The 19,667-nt window shown below is 32.2% G+C and overlaps 1 protein-coding gene across 1 annotated transcript; it reads left to right on the top strand.

Annotated features, from left to right (window-relative positions):
* The first annotated feature begins 2,741 nt into the window (after positions 1 to 2,741).
* LOC134251851 (uncharacterized) lies at positions 2,742 to 3,191 on the top strand. Its single transcript, XM_062734272.1, has one exon. It carries the CDS (start codon positions 2,742 to 2,744, stop codon positions 3,189 to 3,191), a length of 450 nt encoding a protein of 149 aa, XP_062590256.1.
* Positions 3,192 to 19,667: the final 16,476 nt, after the last annotated feature.

Raw genomic sequence — 19,667 nt, 5'->3', positions numbered from 1 at the left:
AACCTTGAAATAAAAACTACCACAGAGTCTGATTGCATCTGTTTCATATTTGGATATTTTACTTGAAGAAGACATTAATTGTAACCTAGAAATAAATCTTTATGATAAACATGATAACTTTCTGAATTGTCCTCATCGCTGATTCATGTAGGAATATACCCTAAATTATCTCTTACATATAGGGTTTTTATATTTCAGTTGATTGATACGTAAGAGCAGCTAAACATACGAACAATGTCTTAAACGAGGTGAGTTATTGAGTTATTGCCAAACAAGTTGATGAAACAAGAATAACAACAGTCTTGTTTAAAATCATCATTTCAAAAGGTTTATTGTCGATACAATGACCTTATCAGCAAAACAAATACAATCTATCATATGGTCATATGCTGATGGATGTTTTTCATAATAAATGTTAGGCCATTACACATTGGATTGTCACGGATTTTTCCGTTACTTTCCGATAACCGGTCGGAAAGGGATGCGCACTCCTCCATAACATCTGATCCCATCTCTAGTTTTTTAGAGGTCAGAGTTTGCTCTGCTCTTTTTTTGTATTGTTTGAATCAACTTTGAGCTTGAATACTGATTGTTATCTCTGTAAACAAAATTATTTATAAGCGAGAATGAAATCTTTCATGATATAATAGGAAAAATGTAAATGTTGAACATCAACTACAACTGAAAATATAAAGAATGAAAGTAAAACGTTTTACAATAGTTATACAATTTATGCATTATAAATCTTGTTATAGACAATTCTAATGAGAAATTAGAATAAAATGGACAAAAATCAATTTTTGCTACATGTGACATGCAAACCGCGTCCTATATTTATATTCTTCGTTACTTTTTATCACTGTTGATAAACGCTTTATTCAATAAGTTACTTAATGAACAAGGAAGATAAAGTGACTGCTGGTTAAAAATGTGATTGTCTTTATCTTCAAATTGGTCATCTGCCAAAGTTTGCCAGATCGAGGACGCATGGATAAATTAAATTCAAAATGTTCATTTCCTATTAAATTATTACATATTATTCTAGTTTATTTAAACTCTTACAAATTATTCTTATTTATTTACATGGTATATGTATATAAATAACTTTTTAAACAATATATTTCACTATATTCAACCAATCTAAATTACAATATATTATTTTGATGCTTTTTTCAAAAAGTTTATCCATGAAATAGTTTTTACTCACAATAGTTGGGGATCTTCCAAATGAAATTGATCATAAAATTTGTATATTCAAAGTTCTTTAGAAACCAGTGATTAGGTCACTTCCTTGAAAAATCATGGAAGCTCTTGTATGACATTGTTTTGAAAAAAAATAATTCATATCTTAGATTTAATATTATTTGATTACAATCTTAGATATTCTGGTACATTGACTTATTTTTTAAATACAGTTGCCTCGTAAATCTTAGATATTCTGGTACATTGACTTATTTTTTTTAAATGCAGTTGCCTCGTAAATCTTAGATATTCTGGTACATTGACTTATTTTTTAAATGCAATTGCCTCGTAAATCTTAGATATTCTGGTACATTGACTTATTTTTTAAATGCAATTGCCTCGTAAATCTTAGATATTCTGGTACATTGACTTATTTTTAAAATGCAGTTGCCTCGTAAAATATGGAAGAAGATAGCGTCGATAAATCTGGACCTGCTGAACATTACACGGTGTGCACAATATGCGAAGAGAGCACCAGTCTCTACTGCAATGACTGCCAACAGAGCTTGTGTGATCAGCACCGAGACGTCCATCTCAATGAAGAAAAAAACAAACACCATGAAGTTGTTCTTTTTACGGAAAGAAGAATACCTTTGCCGGCAGAAAAATGTTCATTTCATCCAACAAGAGACCTTGAAATCTACTGCGACTCTTGCACGGCTCCTATTTGTTCCAAATGCTCTACTTCAGATCACAGAACTCACCAGATCTCTGATCTAGAGTTTGTCTACAATGAAAGACTACAGCAATACAAAGATCAACTGATAAAGATCCGTAAAGGAAAACTTAATTCTCAAAAAGAACGAACAGAAAAAGATGAGGAAAGATTTAATATGACGAGATCAGCCATGTAACAAAGAGCCAGTAAGATAAAAGACATTTTAGAAACTGTCCTTTCCGAAAAGGTGAGTGAACTTGGTGCAATAAAAGAATCATATTTAAAAGAAACAGAAGAAGAGTTTAAAAATAGAAGTATCAATTTTTATACTCAAGAACAAGATGGAATCAGCGTCAACTAAGCCGTCAGGTCTTTTAATATTCCATAAGAAATTGCCTTCCATATCATTTGATGTAATGGAAAACACTGTAACAGATAATATGACAGTACCGACATTCATACGAGGTGAGGAAGATAAGAAGAAAATTGAAAAACAATATGGAGAAATTAACTGGCCAGTAAAAGAATTGATTTCCTATCACCTCGAAGAAGCAAAGAATTTAAGTCAAACCTTTCCACCTCTGGACAAAGAGAGAGAAGCAGAAAGCAGAAGGACATACTCGTCGTGTGGTATTCTAGTTGCTCCGTCACTTTAATTTGATGTGAAAAGGGAAGGAAATATAAACATATGTACACTAGCCTTTCATTTATTTGTTTTGTCTTCTGGTAATTTCTGGACCAGTGACAGCTGGGTGACCTCATCTTTTTTGACAAGGAGGGAAATATATTAAAGATCATTACTAATAATGTTAGAGATGCCATAGGCTATCACACCATTACCATGGAGGGAAAACTTCTCTTCACAATTGCCAAAAGAAAAGCAATATTCCATGTTACTAGTGAATTGACCACCTCGATAATAATCTCGTGTGATGAGTGGGAACCGGGGGCCATTCACTCCTCTCACATCAATGGAGACATTCTGGTGGGGATGAATAAAAATAAAGAATTGAAGGTGACCAGATTCAGCAAAGAAGGGAGGAAACTCCAGGTGATCCAAAGAGATGAAGAAGGGATCAACCTTTATAAGAGTATAACCTACATCACAGAGAACATTAACGGTGACATCTGTACATCAGACTATACCGCCCACAGCGTCGTAGGGGTGAGAAGATCCGGAGAGCACCGGTTCTCTTACTTCGGGCACCAGTCTCAGGCTGGATTCCATCCTTATGGAATCTGTACTGACAAGCTGGTACATATCTTGGTGTGTAATAGTTACTGCTCCTAGTTTATTAGAATTTATTCTAGTGTCCACATGCTAAATATGGCTGGTCAGTTTCTTTCCCTTTTAATCCCACCGGATCAATGTCCAAAAAACCCCGTGCTCTCTGTTTTGATGACCAGGACACTTTAATGGTCGGGGGTGAGGATAGTTCTACAATAACTGTATACAAATATTAGCAGAAGAAAGAAAATTAAACATTTATATTTATTGGATGTCAAATATCCTGTCAAAAGTGCATTAAACATAACTCTTTATGAATTACCAAGCACATTCTATAAGGTGTGAGATAGTTGTCCTATTCAACCATTTATATAATTATTATCATTTGTCTCTTCAAAACATACGTTAATATTAGAACATGTTTTAACTTCTTGTCTATCATGTTCTTACTTCTCGTATATCTTGTCAATTGCTCTATTCTGCATACTTTAAAGTCAAAATCAATATTTCCTTACAATATTTTGTATTGTATGTTGGTTAGATCTGTGTTTGCATGTTCAAATGGAATATTTATATAATGAAGTACGCATCTGCTTAATGATGGGTTATGGTTTCTAGGATTCTTTTCATGTGTAGTCGTCTCCATATAAGTGAAACGTTAAACAATATTCAATCATTTAATAATATTTCTTTCATTTAAGAATTAATTAAATTTGAACAGAATCAAGTTAAGCAATATCAATAAGTGATGGTATCAGTGAGATTAAATTCAACCGTTTTATAAAGGAGGCAAGGACAGGTCAAGGCTACCTTTTTCGTAGACGTATTATTATTATATGGTCTATAAGATGATATTACAAAATTGACAAAAATAAATCAGCTAAAATGAACATTTGCTCATCCGAAGTTTCTCTACATTTCTATTATTTTTAGGATGTATTAGTTATTTTTATTTGCTTTCATGTTTAATCATTTTCTTCTATTTTTATATATGGTTACGTTGGCACATAAAGATACAAAATGATGCAAAAACAAAAAAGTTTTAATCGTTTACAAACAGATTAAAACAAAAAAAAAACTTTTTCAAGGATTTAATCTCAATCTCTTCGTAGATTGGAAGCTTTTAAAAGCTGATATAGTTTTCTAGATAACAGGGATGCTTTCTCCTCTTTCCACCTGATCTCGCCTTTGCTGTTTCGGAGGTCCGTGTTTGCTCTGCTCTGTTTTGTATTGTTTTATGGACTTTAAGATTGAATACTGTTCGTTATCTTTATTGTTTGAAGTCCCTTATTATTAATCTATCTTACATTGAAAAATTTCAACAAGTCTTTGTGTGGAAAAAAGTATAACTAAATTCATATTATAACAATTATGAGAGGCGGAAAAGTGTTTTCATTTGCTACCATTCCACCAAATTTAGTCCCTTCTAGTTTTCAAACGCAGTTTAACGCAATTTTTCAACTGTGCTGAGTAAAAAAAAATACGGTCTGTTAAATGCCTTACACCTATTTTTCTTGAGCTCGTATATGTATCAATTATATATAATGTATTAGCTTTAAAGAGAAATGGCACATGTATACTCAGTTCCAAATTTAGTATTGTGTAATTTTTTGGCAAAAAGAAACGAAAGACTACATCTTCTTTTCTGTTTTTCTAAATTTCTATAGATATATGAATTAATTTAGACATTAGTCGAAAACTTTAACTCTTAACAACTTACTGAAATGTGACGCAACACACTCTTAATTTTCAAGTCATAGAATCATGACGTTTCACAGTATAGTTCGGTACAAGTTAAGCGCAAATAATTATGAGCAGACGTTATATTTTAAAGATTATTACCTTTCTTAATTTATGAGATTTAAGCAAGTATAAAATGGATGGGTATTGGCAAGTTAAAAAAAAGACAAAACAGCTTTGTATTGAAAAGCTTAGATTTGAATTTTCTATCACATGTACTTGATAATGTCACTTTATCAATAATGCATACATAGATAAATTTGCCATACTTGAAAAGAAGATTTTAAAAAGATTTTCCAACATATTATTCTACCTTCCATTGTAACTCCTGCCTAAAACCCCTCACCCATCCTGACAATATTTGAATAAATGCAAATCTTCACTACTTGCAGATACTACCATGTCAATTTGACTAAACAAAACTTTTCTGTTCTGGAGCATATTTTTCCTATAAGTTATATGTACATGTATATTATTTATACAAACTTGAATATACAGGGTGTTTCACAATATATGTCACACATCTAAATGGTCATAATCTGAATATCTAGACTGATACCAAAAATACCAAAACACTATAATTAAGCATATTGATCTAAAATTATTATATTGCATAGTATCGGGAAAATTATAATAAACCATGAAGTAGCTGATGATATAATCAGTGATGTCATAATTTCAGCTTTCTCAAAATTGCGTAAAATTTGCAGCAAAAATTTTTTGTAAACTTTTATTATAAGAACCGTTTAAGATTTCTTAAATATTTTACAGGGGGTGATGATAAAAAATACCTAGACCAGCAATTACTGTCTATTTTTCTTATATTAATAATAATTAGAGGTTTAAATTAAATTATAATGTAAAGATAAAAGCCAGCTAAAACCTGCCTCCTCTTCACCCCACCCCCCAAAAATCAAGAAGAGATAAAAACAATATCAGAGTGAAGTCAATCAATGAGAAAACCTCATGAAAGTCAGAACTGAGTTTAGGAGATGTGTTGTAACAATGCCAGTAAGTGTATTAGGAGTATTTCGAAATCTTAAGTTTGAGTAAAGTGTGTCTGCATACAAGATTTCAACGTTTAAAGTCAAATGACATTCAGAGCCAGGGTTAAAGTTTGCAAGATTGACTGAAAAAGAGCGAAAGAAGTGGACACCAATTAACACATACCGGCAGTTCTGAAACGACACATTTATTTATATGCAACTTTAAATAAAAATAAATTTGCACTTTTTGGGTTCTAAAAAGCCAGATATAAAACAAGAAAAGTCTCAAAAATCTTGGGAAACTTACAAAACAGTGATCAGAAATTTATAAGCATTTAGTCTCTTAAGTTATTTAGGGCAATGTTGAGAAAACACTTGATGAATAACATTTTAGGATTTGTTGTCATAGTAACTGAAGAAGAGAATTTTGGATACTTCCGACTCAAAAAATTAATTTTGAATATATGCTGTTTAAAATGATGTATAAAATGTATATGTAGCTTTTGTTGTCATTTATCAAATCTGTCTTTAGATGTGTGACATATATTGTGAAACACCCTGTACTCTACTTGAGTATACTCCCGCGTGAGTTTCATCTTTCCTGGCCCAACAGTTCTGGAGAATAAGATTTTTAAAAGATTTTCCATATATATAACAATGTAAAACTTTGATCAGCCATTGCAGCCCGCCTAACCCCCGAGGTCATGATTTAAACAAACTAGAGTAGCAAGGATTCTTTATCGTGCAAACGCATGCCGCGACACGGGACCTATGTTTTTAGGTCATAATCTTTAGAAGATGAAGCTCTACTACGAAAATATACACGGCCATTAAGTACTTCATTTTTATATAGATAAGTGACAATCGCTTGTTGTCAAGATAAAAGATACCTATGTTTAGATTGTTCGGTTGAAAGTGTTGATGCATTTGTTCACAAAATCCCGAAAATAATTCTATTTAACACCAAGTGCTACATAATTAATTGTAATCAGTCATTAATATAATAACTTGACAAGTCCTTATGTAAATAAACCATAAAAATTCTAAGGAAGTGTTCGACTTCTAAGTATATGTTATATTTGAAAGATATTTGAATATTTACATTTACAATGTCTTTGTCCAAGATAATTTTTTTTTAAAAAGTTAATGTACTTTATTTCTCCATCAATGTACTTGTTCATCGATAGGCACAGTTAAAAGAAATTACGTGTAGGGCGGGAGAAATAGAGACAATCAATAGGCGGGGCATGTAATATATGGAATGAGATTTTTCGATTTTTTGACGATTATTAATCGATTTGTGCATAAATGCCTTCGACCTTTATGAAAATAATCACTCAAGACAATTGATTAATCACATTATGAAATACAAAAATAAGACAGATTCCTTAAATGAATCTATCATTTTTTTTTATCTTCAATGAAATCAAACTAATTCAAGGATTAATTCTTTGGAGAAGGAATTGAAATACTATCGAGAAATGAAATATTCAATGTAAATCATATAAAGCGTGTTTCATTTTCCATTGTAAAACCTTTAAAACAATTTAATAAGCCTCTCTATGGAAGACAAATTAAGGTATTTTCATCCTCCTGTGATGTCATCGGTTTTTGCAAAAACTGTTATCAATTTAAATTCATTCCGAATAGAACAATTTTTGATAGCTTGATTCTCAATTGGTGTTATGATAAATATTTTATGTAATAGAACTTACATTATTTAATCAACTATTCAATCTTTAAAAAAATGTGAAAAGTGCAATAACTCCTTAGATACCTTCATTCTTTATTGTGTTTTTTTTATGTAGAATCGATTCCCTGATATTCATATCTCAAGTTCATCAACTGCTAAGTATTTAGGAACTCTTAGTATCAGAATTGTGCATTTGAACCAGTTTTACAATTTAAAAAAATACGATTTTTTTATGTTGATATAGTTCTGCTTTTTTTGTCTCACATCAAAACATATGGCAACCTATAATTTTAACTAAAATAAATTGCAGTTTTTGTACTTTGAACCATTAAAACTGTGAGGGTGGAAAAACCTTAATGGCACTGCTAGAAAATATGAAACAACAAAATTCTACAAAAATCAATAAAAATTGTAGGACTTTTCAACATTTTATGTAACCAGTTCTTATGATAAATTAATATCTAGGATATTTGACATTTTAGACAGCAGCGTTTTTTTAAAAAAAGAAATGGACCTCGAAAATATACTCACCTTCTCCTGAACTTTTTCCTGAACTTAATATTCAAATATTGTACTTACATGTGTACATTACTTCACCTCTGAAGTGGATTTTAAAAAGATGCTTGGATTTCTGATTGTCAATGTCTAATTGTAGTTTTTAGGGATCTAGATCTCCCAACAAGCTGGTAATATGTTGTATTCTTACGAAGCAAAATTTATTCAAAACATCTGCACGCACTTGCTGTGGTCTTCAATTTGACATTCAGATATTTCCACGACGTATCATTAATTAATAATATTTACTTCTATTCATATTTCGACACGAAAATCCCGGTGAGCTGGAAATAAAGGTACAATTGAGTCTCAAATATCTGTTTTATGTTTGGATATTTTACTTCAAAAGACATAATTTAAAATCTAACAACCAAGCTTTAAGATAAATGTTATGACTTTTATTAATGTTATTAAAATCATAAATATGTGTCGTGAGGTAAATCGGTCATATTTACATTTACATCTGTTAAAATGATAAAGTTTGCACTTTGTACGTTCAACCTATTAAGTTAAAATACGCGACAATTAAGAGTGGTGTGTCACAATGTTAACGCTCTGCTTGTGCTACGTAAGTTTGTTTATCCAAATGTACAGACATTTTGTTTTACTTCAAATGTTAATGAGATATTTCTATGTTTAAATGTACGTTTAGGCTTAGAATTTACAAAATGGGTATATTTATTATAAAGTCCTTTACTTTCCTTACTTGTGTAGCTATATGCCCTTATCATCTGCATATAAAGTTTATGAGTCGAAGTTGATTTTATACACAAACGTACGATCCATGTTTCGAACAATTTCTAAGATTACAAACAAGTAGATGATATAAGGATATCTAGAGTCTCGTTTAAAGTAATTATTTTGCCAGATTTATGGTCAAAACAATATTCTTGTCTGCATGTACAATCTATTATTATGTCAAATGTTGTCTGATGTTTTTTTTTTTTTCATTCATATTGTGGTGTCCATAATTTTACCTGATCACTACAGGTGGCATTATTTATATGCGGGTATGATTGGTAATCTCGCGATACTTACTACTCCATGGCTTGTGGTTCCATATTTAATGTTTTTAAGTTTGTTTCTCTGCTCCTGATTTGAATTGCTTCAATGGACCTCTGCAATGAGTACTGTTTGTTGCCCTCATATTCCATTACAAGGGATTCATGCCCTCTTCCTGAAGTATATGTGTGTGAAAAGTGCAGGTAGAAAAATTGTTCTTTTTTTAAGCACTTGTAATTCTGCCCATATGCATTCAATCTAATACTTCTTCAATTGTTTGTGTTATGAAACAAAATGTATTAATTGGTGATATAAAAATAATAGTGTCTAATAATATACAGTTATTGACTGGGTATGAGGGCAACATATGATTTGTCGGACCTTAAGGTGAAAATGTTACCCGAGGCAGCAGGCTAATGGTATGTTTTCACATTCATGTCCAACAAATAATATGTTTCCTTAATCCCAGTCTATAATTGATTTGTTATACAGTCTCATCCGAAGGACCGTTCTCCCAACAGTGGGATTCGAACCCGCGACGTAAGGATTGACTCCTTACATCGCGACTCTAAAGCAGACGCTCAAACCACTGCGCCACGCGGGTGACTTTGATTATATGAAAGTAAAGAGTCTAACAATTATATAAAAGTAAAGAGTCTAACAATTATATAAAAGTAAAGAGTCTAACTATTCCTAGTACATCAGCAGATATAGCGATTAGTATCATATCATTAGCATACATAAGCAAGAACATTTTTTAGTATAGTGAACTCAAAAGATGGAAAATCATACCTTATAAAATGTGATTCACAATCATGAAGTCAAAGAGAGAACACTCAACAGTATACCAATTCTATTTTCAAAAAATTCAGACAACCCATCTTCATTCAATGCCCAAGGGTGCTTCAATCTATAAAAACAATTGTTTTTATAGTCCATAAACAACACCTTTACGACTAAATTGCTTGGTAATCATTGTATGTAAAACAAATATGGCATCAGTATTAGCGAAACCTGGTTTAAAACCGAACTGTGCATCTGATTATATAGATATTTCCGAATCCCATTTTAATAAACGGATATTCAAGACAGACGTATAAAGTTTACTTAGGCAACTTGTCAATCTGATACCTCAATAATTATTATATGGGGTCATTGGGGTCCCCCTTTTTAAATTCAGAGACAATGTAACCTTTGGCCGACGATTCTAGAATTAAAAAGTTTAACTACACATGGTGCAATATGGTTTTTACATGAAATGAAAAAAACCGTTCAACATACAACATAAATTTTTCCCCTGTTATATCTCTACTTAGCTCTTCAAAAAGCTCTTCAAAAATAGCATCACCTGTAAAACTTCTATTATCATCAACCATCCAATTTTGAAAGTATTCCACAAATTCATTAATAAATATTGAGCTTTCAGTACATGAATTTTTGTCTTTTAAAAGAACTAAAAAGTTTTTGGGGTTGTTTTTTCCTTAAATATTCGAAATAAAACTTTCCTCATATCTCCTATAATGCCCTACATTTATCTTCAAAATTTTTATAAATGTTTTATGGTGAATCAAAGATTGGTGATTTACTATGGATTTACACTTATCGAAGTTATGAAGTGCATCATTATATTCTGTATATTTTGATATACTTTTATCATTAACCAAGGGCATGGTTTATCTTCAGTTCTCTTATATTTTTTCCCATTGCAATGGGAGTTTGTATATCACACTGAGGTAACGCAATGCTATTAATAACATCACAAAAAGAGTTTACACAACAGTTAACGTCACTCTGATTACATATTGGTGTATCAAGAATATTTATCAACTCTGACATATTATGTTGGAGAGCATTTAAAATTTTAGGACAGTTTGTCTCTTTCCATTTTACAATTTTACTTACAGACCTAACATTCCTACTTTTATCTGTAACCAAAATTATTTTTAATCGAATTTTATCTAGAAGATTGATTGATTGTTATTGTTTAATGGACTCCGACCCTCAGTCAGGAAGGACAACTCTTTACTTTATAATTTAATTCAGAAAGTCTTTAAAAGAAGCTTGAAAATTAAATCTTTCCATGCAACAATTTTCATTATATGTCTCTCAATGTGCTTCAAGGTTCTTTAAACTTCTCAGAAAGGTCAATTAAAAGTAGAAATTTTTATACCAAGAAAGCATTATTAGATACCAATTTTTATTAACATGATATAAAATTAGAAATGATTTATGGAGCTTTGCAAAGAACCTTGAAGCATATTGAGAGGCATGTAATGAAAATTGTTGCATGAAAATATTTAATTTTCAAGCTTCATTTAAAGACTTTTTAAATTAAATTATAAATTAAAGGGTTGTCCTCCCTGGCTGAAGGTTGGAGTCCCTTAAGGCCGGATCGGCAATATTTCAGCCATATTTTGGCGGTTTTGCATAGTAGATTGTGTGGATAATTAGATAGAGAATTAAATGTACCAACATTGAATTTTCAATATTCTGTTTCATATCTAGTTCACATAAGAGGTAATCGATAACACTTGTTCCGTTTGTACTGCAGAATGTTACACTACCACTAGGATCATCAGGATGTCTACCATTAACTATTCGTAAACCAATACATTTACATAATGATAACAATTGTCTACCATAATTGTTAACTCATTTATCTTTTGTTTTTCTTTCAACGTTACACATGTCAGTCAAGCAGTAAATAAGTAGAAGGGTTGTAATTTTTATAATATTTTCATAACAATGGTAATTTAATCAAAATTTTCTCCGCATCAGGAATTGAGATAGCCCGATACAAATATACGACCATGAGTGTTATATTTTACAAGAAAATCATATAAGCATTGAATTAAGTATATGTCCTCTTGCTCATAAAAAAGGAAGGAAAATAACATAAAATAATGTATATAGGTTTATCATTGAAAAAACATGATTTTGTTTTAACACTACTTTAGTATCAGAGATATTTCTAATAAGCAAACATATTTATATGTCTTTTCTAATAAATATAACTTAGCCACCTCTTCTATCAGGTACATCCCGCCACCGCAAGATCCTTTCTTTCCATTGTCTCAACATCGGGATCGAAGTTCTCTTTATCGTACAACTGAGTCTCGTCATCCTCAAATAGACAGTTCTCCATTAACATACAGACGGTCACGCACCAGGTTTATTCTGTCTATTTCTTCCCACGGTCTGTTTGAACAGTATTCAATCTCAAAGTCAATAAAACAATAGGAATTAGGAGTAGAGCAAACATAGAATTCCAAAACATTAAAGGTGGGATCAGGTTCATTGGAAGAGTGAGCATTTTTTGCTGACGGGTCATACCCACCGTGTGCTCCTTGTCATGATCGGGAAATAGCGGAGAAATCCGTCGTCAATTCAATGTATAAATAATGGACTAACAAGTAGTATGAAAATCGTCAGTCAGAATTTGACTCAATTATAAATAATTGTATTTGCTGACAACGGCAGTGTATCGATCATAGAACTTACAAAATGATGACTTTAAAGGATACTGCTGATATTCCTGTTTCATCAACTTGCTTGTCAATGATTTACCTAGTTTTAAAAATTGTTCATATGTAGATTATTCTCTTGCGTATCGAATCAGTTGAGATATATATACTCCGTATGCAGGTGATGAAGGTATATTGCTGCATAAACAAGCATTCTGAGAGTATTGCATAAGCAATACATGTCCCCTACCGGGTTCCCCTTTTCCTTCAGGATGTCATTTTATAATGTGCAAAAGTCATGTCCAAGGTAAAACTGAAAAATTTTCAAGTTGTAAATGCCTTAAAACTAATAAAATAATCCACATTAAGACGAATATTCAACTCAATTCTCAATCGTCTTTTCCTCGCTTCATATTTTTGTCAACAATCGGAAGTCAGCGCAGTTCGAACCCGATCTTAATTAAACGATTATGAAAAATATTCAAAATGCCATAATTCTGTCAAAAATCAATGAAGCTAAGCGAAATTCAAACTTGATCTGTAACTCATTAGGATACACTCACATACCAAAATTCAGCTCAATATCTGCAAGTGTTTAGAAAAAAAGTGCGGAAAACCAAGTGGGACAGACAGACAAACAGACAGACAGACGGACGGACGGACGGACGGACGGACGGACGCAGAGGAAACCTATAGTCCCCCCCGGTTTCACCGGTAGGGGACTAATAAAGGACGTTGACGATATAAAAGTTAAAATCATCACGTTTGTCATGTTGCTTGGCGATTGAATTACCACTTACGTCCTTTTCAAGTAAAATATCCAGCTATAAAACAAATGTATCAGACGCAGCACTGTTAAGGCCTACTATGAGAAATCAACGGAAAACACGTGCAAAAAAGGGATTTTTTTAAAACTAAATTTGCACTGTTTTATTATCACAAAACTTAAATACTTATGGAGATAGCATAGTATAACCCAATCTATACTCTATGAAGATTGGTCTTAGTGATGGACAGTCAAGTGATGAATGCATAGTTCTTGTACTGAATGTAGGTCATGAACAAATTTCAACATTGCAAGGGCATACCCTAGTTAAAATTAAAAATTAAAAGCTATTAATTGTTTCTGCATTCTCTGTAGTTTCTGAAAAGTGCAGCTGCTTTGAATAGAATTCGCATTTTAATAGTTAAATGTTCAGGTAAATAAGCCAATTTCCAAATATATTTAACCTTTACCAAATATTTTGTGTACTTATAAAATAACGCCCTCGATTTAAAGAAAGCTGCAGCGCTTTTCAATTTAAGAAAAACATCCTTAATCTATATTCAAAAAATGGTTAAATAAGATCTATTAAGTGTATGCCCTTGCGAAAGAACGAATTTATGAGGTATATCGTTGTAAAATGTACGTAACCGGTACATAAAAAAACATGATTAATAAAATACATTCTCTTGATAGTTAATGAATAATTGCACTAAAAAAAGGATACACATTGGTATTAATCGAATATTCAAAACATATAAGTGATACCGTATAGCGGGTTATTTTAGCAGAGTGCTAATTTTGGCTTATTTTGGCGTTTTGATGATAGTCCGCTAAAATTTGAACCGCTAAAATAGGAAGTACTCTTCTCAGTATACATCTGCAAAGAGCTGAAACCCTGCATCCGCTAAAATTGATTACGCCAATATTATTCGCATACCTTTGAGCAGGCAAAACGCCAAATTTTACACCCGCCAAGAAAACCCGCTATAGGGTATTCTGTTTAATTATAGAACGCATTTTTCATTGTTATAAAATTCCTCAATCTGCCTCTCGCAGCACATAAAATGCGTCTTTTTTTACCAAAACAATTTTTACCAAATATTAATGATGTCATGTTTACAAGTTTATCGTGATCAGTGCTTTGTTTATAACTAGCTACATGGGATTTAACAAGAAATTTTTTTATGAATTGATAAAATTTTTTGTTTGTTATGCTAAAACAGTTAAAAGTTGCAAATTATTTCATTTTCAGGCATTATGAGAAATACATAAATACAGTTATATATTTGTGTCACGTCACAGTTAACTTTTTCCGTATAAATTAGGCACCGCCCCCTTTTTCAAGCCTTAACAATGCTGCGGACTCTGTGGTATCTGTGACACAAGTCAAGGTCACTTTCATAAAAGATTCTTTCAACAAATACATGTGGTATGTTTCATCCATGGAAGTGACGTCTAAATATGTGGATGTTAATAAACTCTTTATGCTTATGGATAGCAATTTCAATGCGTAGGAAGTACTTTAATTCGAAGTAAAGGCTTCATCTTTTCTTTCTTTCTTTTGAACAGATCAGTAATAAGCTCATTTGCTTGCTTATTGACCCTTCTCACTTGTTCTAGGCTCTGGGCCATGTTTTGCATCATGTTGGCATGTCTGTTTAACTCTGTGTTTTATTGGCTTTAGCAAATGCAACATTTTGGGAATGTTTAGTTCTTTCACAAATTTCGGCATATCAAGAAGATGTTTTTCGTAAACCTTTACCTTTGAATGAATCTGAATCTGACTCGACAATGTGGGAAGACGAGAATTGTCACTCTCAAATTCGTCGAATTTGTCGGAAAAGAATTTGATGGACTTCTCAATGTCACAGTTTTTTTCTTCAGCATACTCATGCCAGAACTCCAGAAGTCTGGCAGATTTTTCAAACTCACTCATTTTGGACTAGATCTTATCCAATTTGCACAATTTTAAGTGATCAGTGATGAATTCTAGCTTTTGATTTGTAGATTCTGTTTCTTTCTGTGGAACAGCTAGTCTTGCTTGTACATCATTAACGGTTACAATATGTGGAACACTCAGTGGGGATGGCAGTGCAGATGTCGGTGTAGGTATAGATATTTGATCAGAAAAACCAAAAATTACTTTGTTTACCTCGTTTATGACCTCAATGACAAATGGCGCCAAGCTAACCTAATTACTTAATTAACCTAATCACTTACATCGGAATTCACAGATTTTGTCAACTTTTCCACTTCTTACTCTTAATTTTCTCTTTTTCGGTGTCTGAAGCAATGGTACAAGGAAAAACACAGCCATCCGCAACCATCCACCTAGGATGCCAAGCCCAGAGCTTACTTAAGATTTAATCAATGCACACCACACTATAGTATGAATTACTTAATATGGAAAAGTATGGCGTAATCAGTAAATATAAAATAATAACTGAGAAAGAACAAGATTAATTGTATTTTTATTACATGCATATCACAAATATTACTTATCACAAAATACTAGTATACTCTTCCTCCTTCCTTACGTTGCTGGTAGCAACAACTATTGATGCTCTTAACTTTAAAGCTATTTCCGAGTCGCCGATATTGAACGACGATTAATCATTTGTGACATACAGTACCGACCAGACCCAACCTGACACAAAGCAGTCCCAGAGCAGTCCCGGGGACTGCTTTCTGGGACTGCTAAAGCAGTCCCACAGCAGTCCCAGAGCAGTCCCACAGCGGTCCCAGAGCAGTCCCACAGCAGTCCCAGAGCGGTCCCAGCAGTCCCAGTGGTCCCAGAGAGCAGTCCCACCAGTCCCAGAAAGCAGTCCCACCAGTCCCAGTGGGCGGGTTTATTAATTTAATGGGCGGAGATTACTCAGAAATGAGATTTCCAATAAACAATGGAACTATAAAAGGCAGTAGAAATTGATTCTGGGTAGTATGCCAGGAATTCTTACATGTACGCGAAGGTCATTTATGAGCAGAACATGTACGCACATAAAAATTGAAATAATTATTAATAATATTTATTGGACTGAAGGAAGAAGGCTTTTACACTTACAAGTACATATATGAATTACACTGAATATGAATATTTAATCACAATTCTTTGGTATATTAATAATTCTCTTATGATTGATACTGGTTCCCATATTTATTTTTTATACAGAAAATTAAACGTGAATTAAATATTTTCCACCAGAAGAAGCTTTAAATAGATCTTATCATTATATGGCCAATTTAGACTATCGGGATATTCTAAAGTTAGAGTTTTCTTAAGTATTGAGGCTTGTAAAAAAAAATTCTTTGTTAATTTTGCCAAGTAGTATTTTTCAGTCATGATTATTTTAACTGACATGTCAATTTAATTATCGTTAATGCCTAGTTCTATAAAACTCAGTTTTAAGTGTTTTGTTTGTAAATGTTAGAGTGTACATCTGTAAATCAGCAGAATGGAAGCTTCAGATTATGTTTAAAACTAATTAATCCCGAAAGAAATTTAAACACATTTCATTTATCACTTTTTTTGCATTAAATAAATTGAAATTAGGGTCATTGTTTACCAGCATGTTCAATGATGTGTAACACTGATACAAATACCCAAATAACGTGTATCGATTTTTCTGCCCAAAGGCGATTGAAACAATGTGTGTTGATACCATCTTATAAACATTAATTGGCCAGGTAAATACTAGCAAAACAAAAAAAGAAATAAATCACAATTCCCGGTATTTTCATTTAAAAAAAAATAAATATACATGTACTCTTTTAATAACTTGTTTATTAATTAAAAGTTACCGGTAATTCATTAATTCCACAATGATTATTCACATAGTTTATGTTATGAGATCATAGTAGCATAATTTTATTTCATGGTCATTTAATAATTTATAGGGTTTTATTTGAGGGTTACATGGAATACTCTTTTTTCAGTGTGGTCCTTATAAAACGTGTAGCATTTAAAAAATCATCTTATATCTAACTGTAATGATTATTTTTAATTAGTAACAATGCAAATTTTGAGTACATATTAAAATTTAACATTAAATAATAATGAGCCTCGTCGGATAGAAATCGACCTTATCGTATGCAACGTCATAATGAGAAAAAAGCGAATAAAGTTGAGAAAGATTTCCCGGTATTTTTACTACACATGGTTTTCAAGTTAAGGAATGTTTTAGACATCATCATCTGCAGTTCAAAGATTTTTTCTTTAAAAAATCGGATCATTTTAAACATGTACTAATAAAATAAACAAATTTTAAATGTATTCCCCTTCGTAGAGCCGTATTTTTTATTGTTACCATGGTTCAATGTAAACACAGGCCAGAGGAATGCCGAGTCCGATCTACACTTATTTTTTTTTTCAAACAGCAGAAGACGTAAGGCCATATCTTACACCAGATAAAGAATAAAATGGTAGACATATAGCAAAGAAAAAATGGCATGTTGCATTACTTAGCAAGTACAGAATATATTGTTTTGTAGTTTAGAGTATAAATTTTAGCCAGAGGAGACGTAATCTGGCACAGAAAATCGCACTTGTACTGATGCAGTAAATAGCCGAGTGTGTGAATTCATCGTGTGGACGTGTATTCAATCATTCACGATTAAATTCGCAATATCATATTAGATATACTATATTATTATACTTTCATGTTAAATACTAAAATCTGATTGGTTTAGACGCAGTTAACAATCCGTTCGATTACCCTGAGCCTTAGCAACACACGTAACAACGGGTAACACAACGGTAATGCCACATGCGTGGAAATTATGCGCGTACGGTTCACCGTAGAATTCTCAAAACGTCAGTTGCGCGTTTGAAAGAACCGGAATTAACTTGACGTCAATAAAAGCTTGCGTCCGATATGGCTTACTTGAAAACAACAAAACGACAGACGATACATGCTTGCGAGTGTAGGAAACATGCTTGCGAGCCAGAAATAACGAAATTTTATATGATAAATGACTCTAATTCGAGTATCAAACAAACAATAAGGAGATTAGTGAACCGGTGAGTGTGAAAGCTTTCTATACATGAACGTAAAGACGATCGACGGTTTTTTTTTTTTTTTGCTGACGTCCTAAATCAATAAGACATTCAGTATAATAAAATAAATGGTGCCTGTTTTGTAGGGTAACATTTGAAATTGACACCCCTCGGAAAACCATTGTCAACCTCCGCTGACGCGTCGGTTGACAATGGTTTTCCTTGGGGTGTCAATTTCAAATGTTACCCTACAAAACAGGCAGCATTTATATAATGTTTCATGTTTTTGAATGAATTCACGTGTAATTTCAAACTTATCACAGGAATTTACCAACCAACCATGCTAATGATAGGCATATCGATCAGTACAAAATGTACATAGGCCACGATTGAACAACTTTTAAAACGCATTTTTCTAACTATAATGTTAAGAGATATCAAGAAACAAGTAATACTGGTAATGTAAGGCAATTTCTTCTTATATCAGTAATTCTCAAACAGAAAAACGTAATTCTGAAGCGACTGGAATGTGCCAGTTGTTTCCCTTTGTCGCAAAAAGAGGCTCAACACGGGGAATCATTTCCTCAAAAAAGATGTTTTCCTCTCCGTTACCAGTTTTTCAGGTAATTTTCTTAAATATTTCACTCCTTATTTTGAAAGTTTATAAAAAAAAAATACCGACGATGGATTATCTATGATTTTTTAATTTCTTTAACTTGGCTGGCGAAAATGTAAAAAGATGGGCCCGGTTTGTAAAACATATCCTTCTATGTCATTAATATTATAAAGAGTTGTAAACCAAAAAAAAAAATACTCTAAAGTCGGATGTATATAGTTTTGTGAGAGATGTTCTTAAATATTCAGCATAATGTTAAGTATTTTGAAACCCGTTAATACCAAACTTTTCAAAAATCATCTTGAGCAGGATTTCCCTTGTTCATGAATAACAAGAGTATGGTTTCGTTTTGTACTAAGACTTTCAATTATAACACCAAAAAGTTCTCTACATTTTAAAATTCTTCTTTTAAAGAGAGGGTGGATACCTACAACAGACAACTTTATTATAAATCTCCTTTTTTTAATTGATTTGAATAATTATGAAATGTCTATAATTTTATATGTGTTGTGTTGGAATGTGTTAGAAACAGGATTTTTTTTTTTTTGGAGGGGGGGGGGGCTTCTTTAGTCAGCATATATGTATTTAAATCAAGCTACTTTGCTGGCTAAATATAATTTATTTTAGAATCCTAAGCACCCAAGCTGAATCCGACTATCTAATTTATAGCATTATTTATTCTCTTTTTAATTGGTTTAACTGCATTTCCTAATAAAATAATTAT

This window comes from Saccostrea cucullata, unplaced genomic scaffold (assembly GCF_032062105.1).
Source record: "Saccostrea cucullata isolate Sc308-1 unplaced genomic scaffold, CSIRO_AGI_Scuc_v1 ctg2963, whole genome shotgun sequence".
Classification (NCBI taxonomy): Eukaryota; Metazoa; Mollusca; class Bivalvia; order Ostreida; family Ostreidae; genus Saccostrea; species Saccostrea cuccullata.
This window is presented reverse-complemented; position numbering and strand designations above follow the sequence as displayed.